The 11,438-nt window shown below is 42.0% G+C and overlaps 1 protein-coding gene across 1 annotated transcript in view; it reads right to left on the bottom strand.

Moving 5' to 3' along the window:
• Positions 1–6,984: 6,984 nt before the first annotated feature.
• Positions 6,985–11,438, bottom strand: part of fat3a (FAT atypical cadherin 3a) — a 191,713-nt gene continuing 187,259 nt past the window's right edge. The window contains exon 31 of the mRNA XM_085916854.1: positions 6,985–9,588. Within this exon, the coding sequence (XP_085772980.1) occupies positions 8,957–9,588 (632 nt within the window). The 3' untranslated portion in view covers positions 6,985–8,956. The remainder of the gene's footprint in view (positions 9,589–11,438) is intronic.

Genomic DNA, 11,438 nt, shown 5'->3' with positions numbered 1-11,438 from the left:
TTTCTCTTCAATATTAGTGTATTGTTAAGGAAATAAACCTAACACATATTGTTGGAAAGTGGAAGTGGACTTTTTTCTTTTGGGAATGCTTTATACTACCCAGTAACATTCCCCTATATGTAATAAATCCTTTGTATGTGTTTTCTTTTGTGCATGGGCATTTGGACATTGCAAAATTATACTTGAGTGAAAGTAAACGGAAGTAAAGTGACTTGAGAGTAAAGAAAGTACTGAGTAATCAGTTACGTGCCTATTTTAATGTCTGTTTGTAAAGCATACATTATTGCAAAAATCCTGATATTTCAAAAGAAATTGTGATATATGTAAAACAAAAATGAATAATCTAGACACGGTGACCTCCAGGGAAACTTGTGATCACAATGTCCTTTGATGCAGTCAATGTGTTTGATGCATTTACAATTTTCCATGATGTGTAGTGTCTAGAATGTTGTCTGCTGGGAAAACAGACGAGAAATGTTCTTGCATGGAAGAGGCAGACACTGGCACTGGTTTTGGATTTTCAGGATTTTCAGGATTTTATTTGTGTATGTTTTGTCATGTACTCTCCTTGGTGTGTTTGATTGATTGAATGAGGAACAGGTATTGCTTGTTAAGCCGGGCCTGATTGCCAACATGCAATTGGTTAAGGAGCGGGTCCCTGGCCTACTTAAACAGCTCAACACCGCCACCCCCCTCCCCCACATTGGACTTTCTGACCACGTCACCGTTCTGCTTACGCCTGCCTACAAACAAAGAGTGAGGGCTTCCAGGTCGGTTCGCAAGCGGGTGAGAGTGTGGGCTGAGGGGGCCTCTGATGCTCTTCGAGACTGCTTTGGCACTACAGACTGGGAAATGTTTGAGCAGGCAGCCACTTGCAACAATCAGACGGACATTGAGGAGTATACTGACTCTGTGACCTCTTACATCACAAAGTGCATTGATGATGTGACCCTCACAAAATACATCGTCACTCGGGCTAACTGGAAGCAATGGCTGACAGGGGCTGTCCTCGGGCTGCTGAGGGCCAGAGACAAAGCCTACAGGGCTGGGGATGAAGCGGGCGTAAGATCGGCTAGGGCGAACCTGTCCCGGGGCATCAAGAATGCGAAAAAGGCATTCTCTTACAAGATTACTGCCCACTTCAAAGACAGCAGGGATGCTCAGGCCTGTGGCAAGGCATTCAAACCATCGCGGACTACAAGAGCTGTGAGGGCAACGTCCCTCTGCTCAACGAACTGAACCGCTTCTTTGCTCGCTTCGATGCTCAAAACAGCACTTGCCCGCTGAAGACCCCTCCCCCTCCGAACGAGCAGCCCCTGTGCCTCTCTCCCGTTAGCGTGAGGAGGACGCCTGCCGCTATCAACACCCGTAAGACGGCGGGCCCGGACAACATCCCGGGGCGAGCGCTGAAGGACTGCGCTGAGGAGCTGATGGATGTCTTCACGGACATCTTTAACATTTCCCTGCAGCAGGCTGTTGTCCCGTCATGTTTCAAGGCTGTCACCATCATACCTGTGCCGAAAAATCCTGCTCCTTCCTGCTTCAATGACTACCGCCCTGTGGCACTGACGCCCATTGTCATGAAGTGCTTTGAGCGACTTGTCATGGCGCATGTCAGATCTGTTCTTCCCCCCACCATAGACCCCTTCCAGTTTGCCTTCCGAGCCAATCGGTCCTCTGAGGATGCCATCTGCTCTGCCCTCCACTCTGCCCTCACCCACCTGGAGAACAGAGACTCGTATGTGAGATTGCTGTTTGTGGACTTCAGTTCTGCATTCAACACCATTGTTCCACAGCGTCTCATCTGCAAACTCGACAAGCTGGGCCTCAGTACCTGCCTTTGCAACTGGCTACTGGACTTCCTCTGTCAGCTGCCTCAGGTAGTACGTGTTGGCGCCAATGTCTTCGGCAGCATCACGCTGAGCACGGGGGCCCCTCAAGGCTGCGTGCTCAGTCCGCTGCTCTTCACCCTGCTGACGCATGACTGCACCGCAACCTACAGCAGCAACCGCGTGCTGAAATATGCCGACGACGCGACTGTGGTGGGTCTCATCACCGGGGGCGACGAGACCCAATACAGGTCGGAGGTCAACCTTCTGGCCACGTGGTGCAGGGACAACAACCTCCTGCTGAACGTCAGCAAGACCAAGGAGATTGTTGTTGACTTCCGGAAGGGTCATGCCCAACACCTGCCGCTGAACATCGACGGTGCTGTGGTGGAGAGAGTGAGCAGCACCAGATTCCTGGGGGTGCACATCAGTGAGGACCTCTCCTGGGCCACCAACGCTGGCGAAGAAAGCTCAGCGCCGCCTGTACTTTCTGCGGAAACTCAGGCGAGCAAGTGCTCCTCCTGCCATTATGACCAGATTCTACCATGGCACCATTGAGAGCGTCCTCTCCAGTTGTATCGCTGTGTGGGGTGGTGGCTGCACTGAATACAACATGAAGGCTCTGCAGCGCATAGTGAACACTGCTAGTAAGATCATTGGGGCTCCGCTCCCCTCCCTGAAGGACATTTACGCCTCCCGTCTCACCCGCAAGGCGACCGCGATTGTGTGTGATGTGAGTCTTCTGTCTGACTTGATCTTTGATGTGAGTCAACCCCGACTTTGATCTTCTGCCCTCTGGGAAGAGGTACAGATGCCTGCGCTCCCGCACCACCAGACTCGCCAACAGCTTCGTACTCCAAGCTGTCAGGATCCTGAATTCTCTCCCCCCTCCACCCTCGGCTGCATGACGTACTGTTCTTTTGCGCTATATTCTGTCTGTCTGCTGTATGCACGCTTGCTCCATTTTGCTCCTCTTATTTATCTATTTATTTAGTTATTTATTGTTTATATATTAGGGTTATTTGCTTATTACTTATTCATCGCTGTTGTCTATTCGTTTTTACTCTTTGTGCTATTTGCTTGTATGTGTTGTGTAATGTGTCTAGTCACCGTGGGACGGTGGGAAACGTAATTTCGATTTCTTTGTGTCTTAACGTGAAGAAATTGACAATAAAGCTGACTTTGACTTTGATTTGTTTATATCGACCATTGTGCATATTGTTCTACTGAGCAAACCAATATTTGGTACTACTTGTAGAATTTGTTGGCATTTTTCCAGAAGTTCTAGCACAATCCATATAAATACTGTAAATACTGGCAACAGTGACTTCTGTCCACTGCTCAAGTTTCTACCTTTGCTTCTGTGACAGTGTGTCAGTTTTTAATTATTTTGGACTTTGCTGTTATTTTCTTAATTTTAGTTTTCTGTAAGGTTCAGAGGTCTCACTTAGCAAATGCGTAGCAACTAAAAGTGTGCGTAACCACAAAACATGAAAACAAATGAAAAAAAAAGAGACCACCCCATCTTAATTAACGCTTTAACTACCAAATGTTTTCAGAAAAAGACGACCCCTAAAATTTACAAGTCTCATCTTTCACATGGCACCACTCATGTTTACATAGCCATAGCAAACAGTAATCTGTAGGCCTTGAAAAATGAGTGAAAATGCTCGAAATTGGCTGTGATTATTGGGGTTGTCTTTTCCGAAAATGCTTGGTATTTAAAGAGTTCATGTCAATGACGATTATTCTTGTCGCTGGCATACAAAGTTAACCATATATACAGTCAATGGGAAGCAGTAAGATTATACATGTTTTTATTTTCAATTGTATTCTTTTTAATTTGGGCAATTTTGGTCCTCCATAAGTGTACCCGTGGGGTACCCACATTGAGGTCTTTCTGGGGAAAGGGATCAACAATGTAAAATTTGGTCAATATCAGGTTTTCCTTTTTTTGCATCTGGTCTTGTATATCCTAAAATAATTCCTCTCTCTACCTTTAATGCACAGCGCCATGTTGGAACAGGTGATGCTGACATGGCCGTTCCTTTCACCCAACACCTGCTATTGAGTGGATCGTCAGATTGCTTGCCTATGGATGGAAATCCTAATGGAAAAATCGGCCAGACATGCCGTTGAGCAAAGTCGTTTCTGCTGCTGCTGCCGTAACACCTGCTTCCTTATTCGGCTTGTACCCAAAATCCACACCCCCGGAGTAGACAACACTCGATTCTAATAAATCTGAGTTATTCACCCAATTTTGCTGTGGGAATTTTGACAAAAACGTTTGTCAATCTGTTATTGAAGAACTGCCTTCCGGCGAGGCTTGGCTCCTGCCGCCGTGGCACCTGCTTTCCTGTTAGGCTTGCGGACCCAAAAATCCGGGCAGGAGCCAACACCCGCTTCTCACGAATCGAAACAAATACAGTAATCCCTCGCTACATCGCGGTTGTTGTTTTTTTGCGGTTTCACTACATCGCAGATTTTTTTCCCAAAATTAAAAAAAAATTCAAATTCAAAATAAAACTTCTAATTTGGGGAATTATGGCCCGAAAGTTGCTCACACCCCAGCAGAAGGCAGGGTTTGCCCACACAATTGCAGTGTGTACACTTGTACCTTTCATCCATTCATTTTCTGAACCGCTTAGTCCCCACGGGGGTCGCGGGCGTGCTGGAGCCTATCCCAGCCGTCATCGGGCAGTAGGCGGGGGACACCCTGAACTGGTTGCCAACCAATCGCAGGGCACACAGAGACGAACAACCATTCGCACTCGCACTCACACCTAGGGACAATTTGGAGTGCTCAATTGGCCTATCAAGCATGTTTTGGGGATGTGGGAGGAAACCAGAGTGCCCGGAGAAAACCCACGCGGACACGGGGAGAACATGCAAACTCCACACAGGGAGGGCCGGAGGTGGAATCGAACCCGCACCCTCCTAACTGTGAGGTGGACGTGCTACCCACTGCACCACCGAGCCGCCCCACTTGTACCTTTTTATTAAAAAAAGTTATAATAATAAGAGTTCTAAAGACATTTACAGTGTTGTACCTTGTTATAGTGTTGGAATAATCTCGGGGGAAGCCTTGGCCTGCCAGACCAGGAGGCCTTATCTTTATGAGTTTACGACTCTCCTTGAGAACTAAATGCTTTCTATTTGGTTCAAGGAATGTCTTTTGATCCCCGTCAGCCTTATGTTTCCTTCCTGTCCTTATGTTACTTTTGTGTTTGTTTTGTAAGAGGCCTTCACTAACAATGAGCAGAGCTTCTTTGCATAGGCGAAATGTTCTTTGTCAGTTTAAAGGGACTTCATTCCTTTTAGTTAACTGTAGCTTTGATTCATAGATTGTAGATGATCAAAACTGGTTATATACAGTTTGAAGTAGTCACATTAAAGTTATCCCATATTTACTCAATGTTCGTTTAAGGAACTGTCTACCAGTTACCTTACATTTACTTAATATGTGTTGAAATGTTTAAGTAGGGCTAGATATTATTATTATTATGTGTTGTGTTAGTTTACTAAGAAGATAAACTTAGCAAGGGTTTAGTTGCATTGTTCCACAGGTAAGCGACATTCAACCTGCTTCAAGTTATCTGATCACAGTCGAGGAGGAGTCGGCCACTCATGGAGAGGACAACTGGTTGGGGGAAGAAAGCAGACTCAGACTGCAGTCCCAATGCGGGGGTCGAGGGCCGACGAGTGCTAGATCACACTACACTACATTCCTTAGCTAATCAGCGTTGCTACAGCCACTATCTCCCCTCCCTTTAGTGTAGCAACGCCTCTGTAACCAGGGCAACCAAGACATTAAAAAGAGGAGCACGTGGAGGAGGAACTCAGAACTGGTGGAGATTGTAACTGAGCTTCCTTTCTCTATCGTTCTCCTCGCGAGTAAACTCATCCTGGTTGTCTTCTCCTCTTCGTTCCAGCATGTGATTTAATGTCTGATCATATTCAGACCCAACATATAGAAAAATTGTTATAATAATAAAAGAGTTCTAAAAACATTTACAGTATGTACATTTGTACCTTGCGATAAAAAATTATAATAATAAAAGCTGTTCTAAAATAATATTTACAGTATGTGTTAAGAATTCTCCATGTTATGTTATTCAGTCGTGCTTTGATTTGAGGTAGGGTGCTTTATATTGAAGGCCCTTTTCAGGCGATACCACTGTTTCAGTTCGTGTACATACATGTTGCAGTGGTACAGCAGTCATTGACGATGTAAGAGAACAAGAGAAATGAACGATCACATGTGTCTAACCTTTCGGACAATGTAGTATTGCTCCAAATGTTGGTTTACATTCCTTTAGAGGTCCGTTTTCGCGTGTTAGCACGATCGCGAAATAGCATATTTCCGCTAACTCGTTAGCCTGCCCAATTGTTAACATGTTACACGCACACACATATAATATTTATATCTTCAATATTTATACAACATTTTCTGTATGTTATTTATACTATTGTAATGCCCCTCAGTGGTGAAGAGAGAGCTGAGCCAAATGGCAAAGCTCTCGATTTACCGGTCGATCTACGCTCCTACCCTCACCTATGGTCACGAGCTATGGGTCGTGTGTGTGTGTGTGTGTGTGTGTGTGTGTGTGTGTGTGTATATATATATATATATATATATATATATATATATATATATATATATATATATATATATATATATATATATATATATATATATATATATATACAATAACGTTAACTTATTTGAGTTATATTGAAAAGGCAAGTAATTAAGAAATCCTTCAAATTAAAGATTTCCATTGATATATGAAGTTGGGTGTGCTCTACATTGCAATGTCATTTTATAGGTCAGTTTCGTTTGAGTTGTTTCAACAAATTTGTTTTTCCTATCAGAATTCAATGGCGTTAACACTACCTATAACACAATGTGATGGGCAAAACTTTGTCCAATGCATTTGCAAGTTCTAATGCAAAGGACTAATGCTTCAAATATCATAAACTGAGAATGGAGCCAACAAAAGCAGACTTTGCAGTCTGAAACTGGATCGCAAACAATTCAAAGACCCCAAACCTTTGTAGAACCCCCCCCCTAAACTGTTATGAATTAATATTCTCAGAATTACAAGCAGATAATATCATGAGCAAGAACCTTTTTATTTCTTTTGCACTGAATACAAAATAAGGAATACAGGAATCATTTTGCACAGTTTCTGTAGATAACATACAGTATTTTGATAGTGAAAAAGTAATTACAAATGAAATTCAGTCAAAATCAGATTTCAAATCACTGAAATGTTTTTTATCTGTTACATTGTGTGGATTGAACACTATTGATCTGTAGTATTGCATTGATGTGGAATGAATTCAATCCAAGTCTGATTGTGAAGTCAATCCAAGTCTGATATTTAATTGAATGCCTCTTTCTCCACATTCTTATAAAAAAAAAGTTACAATTCATTCCTATAAAATCTGCATTATAACAACAGCTATGTACACTGTACAACCATTTGTTCACAAACTTACATCTGTTCCAAAAAAAAAAAAATAGCTATAAGCTTAATTAGATTAGTCAATACTTGGATGGTGAAGATGCCAAGTGGCCGACAACTGAAATGCTCAAAGGCAGTGTCCAACTTGCTTAACTGAACTCTATGGCAGCAATGATTCAAAACAGAATGTAGAAAGAGCCTGCCAACAGTTTTCATTCACATTTTTAGTTTAGCAGTTGCACTGACATTTTTTGCGTGTTTAATTTAAGAATAAGAATGATATCAATACTGTGACCAAGGCCTAGGATTGTGGCACAACACCTCATAAATATCTCGACAAAACAGCATCACATCACTTACGTATCATAAAGCAAACAATTTCATGAAACACAATTACTGAAGCTAAGTTTCCCTGTGGTTGCTAACATAGTACATGGATCTTAATTTCAGATTCTCACTCACGTTGCCAATTAATTAATCTCTTTTAGTACCTTTTCATCAGTCTGAACTGTTTTTTTATACTAGGTGCAGTGCTTTTCCAGCAGTGCGTGAATAATTGCATTACCGAATATTAAACGTCAATCTGACTTGCATTCACTGAATAGAATAAACTAACCTATTGTAAGTTTGCTCAAATATTATTGCCAAAAACTGTTGTAGTACAATTCTTCCTATTTATGATTAGATAAAAACAAAACAAAAGAATGCAAGCATTTCTATTGGTTTATTATCCTCCCATGTCCATCAGCAGTATTACATGACCGTTACTCAGACCATTTGCACAGATTTAATATTGTGGGTTGCTTTTGGAGCCAGCACGGTGGTCGACTGGTTAGCACATCGGCCTCACATTGATGGATGGATTGTGTTTTGGAACACATCCTGACAAAATAATTACTTACTGTAGAAAAAGAAGAAAACTAAACAACACCAAAAACACTGTGTGAACACTGTGCTTCAGAAGAGCATCTTGATGTGTGAGTCCCAAATAACAGAAGTTAACTGAAAGTATGTATGTATATTAGCAACAACAGCAGCCCTTAGCTTTCATACAATACTAGTCATGGTTTCAGGGGGCACATTCCACATGAAATAAAATACATGTCTCCTAGGAAAAAACATTTTTCCCCCACACCTGATGACAAGTCAGGTTATTTTATCTTATTTTATATCTGTACAAGCATTTAAAATTGTCCAATAAAGAAAAAAAGGAAGGCAGTATTAGGGGAGGATGTCTGTTTCTAGAAAGAAGTACTCCTTTGGCATCTGTTAGTCAGCAGGAAAGCAAACAATCATTTCACTTACATTATTGTCCTTTCTGTTTTCTACATTTCCTCATAACATTTCTCAACATTAATCACTTGTGAATTAATCTTTCTCAACATTCTCAATCCAATTATTCTGACATCACATGTGACTTCCTGTGGAATTACAACGGGCATTTCTCTTTTGCAAATCAAAAAAAGGAATGACTTTTTTAACGTGTGATTCAATGCAGAAATACAATGGATGATGCTTTAACAATCTTATCATTGTTTTCATATTTTCATTGTTGTATTAATCGATCAATGGAACTTCTTCAAAAGCATTTTCCTACCATACGGCGATGTTTCTGCACCACTGTGTTTTCTTGATGAGACATCACTATACAATCAATCACACCTCTGTTTGTTGCTGCGACTCAGTGGTGATGGTGACCCCTCGACGCAGTTCGTCCATACTATCAAAATTGCTGTCATGTTCTGAGTCATCGAGCCCACATGGGGCCGACACGTCCGACGCTGATGATGCTCCAATTGACAGCCGCATATTTAAAGAGACAGAATCACCATTGTCACCAATTTTTGAGGCAACCCCGCTCACTGAAGTACTGACGTCCCCGTGCGCTGCCTCCCCCGTTGGAATCTGATGGGGGGGCAAGTATTGACTGGGGTGGAAATGAGGCCTGCCATGCTGATGTCCAGTGTCACCGGATCTCAAGGTGCTCTCCTTGGAAACTGGCAAGTTAGCAGGTAGGGCTGTATGGGGCTCTGCATAATCCTCTCCGACGGGCAACGGAGGAGGCAATTGGTCTCGGCTAAAGAATTCTTCTTCATGAGGAGGTGGGTAGTCGCTGTCAACGTCAAAACCCCCAAGGTAGTAGTCAGACTCTAATTCACGAGTGCTTCCTCCGAGTCGTGCAGCGGTGCCCGCTGCAATGCCTCCGGGAGAAGCCTCGTAGCCTGGCACCTCTTCAATGTCTGACAGTTTGGTGCTTGGCATCCAGTCTGATGTGTCCCAGTGATATGCTGGAGAGCAGAAAAGGACATGGTTAGTGACAAGCCAGAACGTGAAGGTGACGGATCATGGAATTAGTGAGCACTACCAACACCCTCTTCTCCACAATAAAAAGCTCTGCAGCACACATGCCATTGATATGCATTCGATGTGTCACGCACAAGCAGTTGTGACAACAATACACAAAGGTTGTGAAGGTCAATCACATGACAAGCACTTAATAGAACACTGCTGTGGCATGCACACAAGAAACCGTTGAGGGGCAAGATCACAGCATGCTCAGTTTCAGGGGAATTGCAGCACAAAAGCATGTTAAAAACATCCACATGAAACATTCTGACATGTTAGAATAGTATATAAAAAAATGGTAAAATATCCCCTTGATTGATGAGGCAGTCGTATAATCACACATTTGTTGACGCAAGGATGCCCTGTAAAATTATTGGTGTACTTTAGGGAGTAGTTTGGAGGCTGAAGTAAAAATTCCATAATATTGTGAATTATTATGTTTATAAATTCACCTGAACTTATTCATAAGCTTAACATTTTGAGTAAACTAAATATTTGCAATATTAAATGACCATCCTTAATGACACAAAGATATTTGGAAAAAACAAAACATGTCCATTACTTTACCTTTTGAAATAAAAAGTTCAATTTAGTTGAACAATCGTACATCCATAATCTATGTTCTAAATTCATAGTTGATTAGAATATTTTACAAATAAACAAATTACCAGGATCCTAGAATGTAGCTTTCCTCAAAAACTGTCTGATAACGTCTGGGATATAGAATATTCGAAATGTAAAAAACAATGAAGGTGACAAACTATTCTCATTAGCGCCTTGCCTATTTATTTATTATTTGACATCAGCCTTGTCTTATTACCCCCAGATGCCCAGACACGCAAATGATGGTGCTCTTTTCAACGTCTTGATGGACAAACCTTACACACAGACTCTGAAGTGAAGTCTGGCCTAAATGATACCTCTGGTTTTGAATACTAATGCCGACTCTTGAAAGAATCATTTTATATGGTGGCTTAATTTAAACATACAGCACATTATGGTTCTCCTTGTAACTTTTCCATTAACACATTTTATTGGCAGCTCATCTGAAAGAATGATCAGTGTTATTTAGATTAACAGAGTTCTGGAGTCCTGGTCTTGGTGTTCAAGAGAAAAGTTCTCAACAATTATGATGAAATGTTGGATTGAATAATATAATGTTATCATCGGACTGATGCAGTTGAACAATTGAGCGAATTGAATGAAAAAAAAGGCAAACAAATCAATAACATGCATTAAATCAGAATGCAAATTGCATCATGATTGAGAATGTGAACTTTTATGTCATGATACACAATCACAATCACTGGTATGGAGGAACAACTCCAAACAACATGATAGTACTGTGGCTGTAGTAGGGGTAAGTAAGGGGACAAGCAAGACGGGCAAAAGAGAGAAAGAAGGATGACAAGTGAGTGATTGTCCTTTGCTGCCAAGCCAACAAGCTGAGGGAAGGGGGGATAAAGCTCAGAAGAGTCATATGAATTTATCAATGACAAATCTGGGTATTTATAGATAAAAAGATACAAGGAGTAGACTCATTTTAAAAAGTCACTGCCTGACTATGTGACGTGCAGGCTGTTAGCCAATCAAACCTCCATATCATCTCATTCTACTGTGAGCTCGGTAGTTGGTTAGTTTTAGAACTGAGGATTAGCACTTTTGGGTGTTGAGGCACTTCATTGGTTCCACAACCCAAAGGAGTGTGAAGCTGGAGGGCCTGGTCACATCAAAGTCACAGAATCGCGTCCTCACTCCTTCTGTCTGTTTGGACAGTCGGACAATGATTAAT

Source organism: Syngnathus leptorhynchus, chromosome 7 (assembly GCF_054491065.1).
Source record: "Syngnathus leptorhynchus isolate UIUO chromosome 7, UIUO_Slep, whole genome shotgun sequence".
NCBI lineage: Eukaryota > Metazoa > Chordata > Actinopteri > Syngnathiformes > Syngnathidae > Syngnathus > Syngnathus leptorhynchus.
The sequence above is the reverse complement of the archived record's forward strand: the minus strand, read 5'-3'. Positions and strand labels throughout refer to the sequence as shown.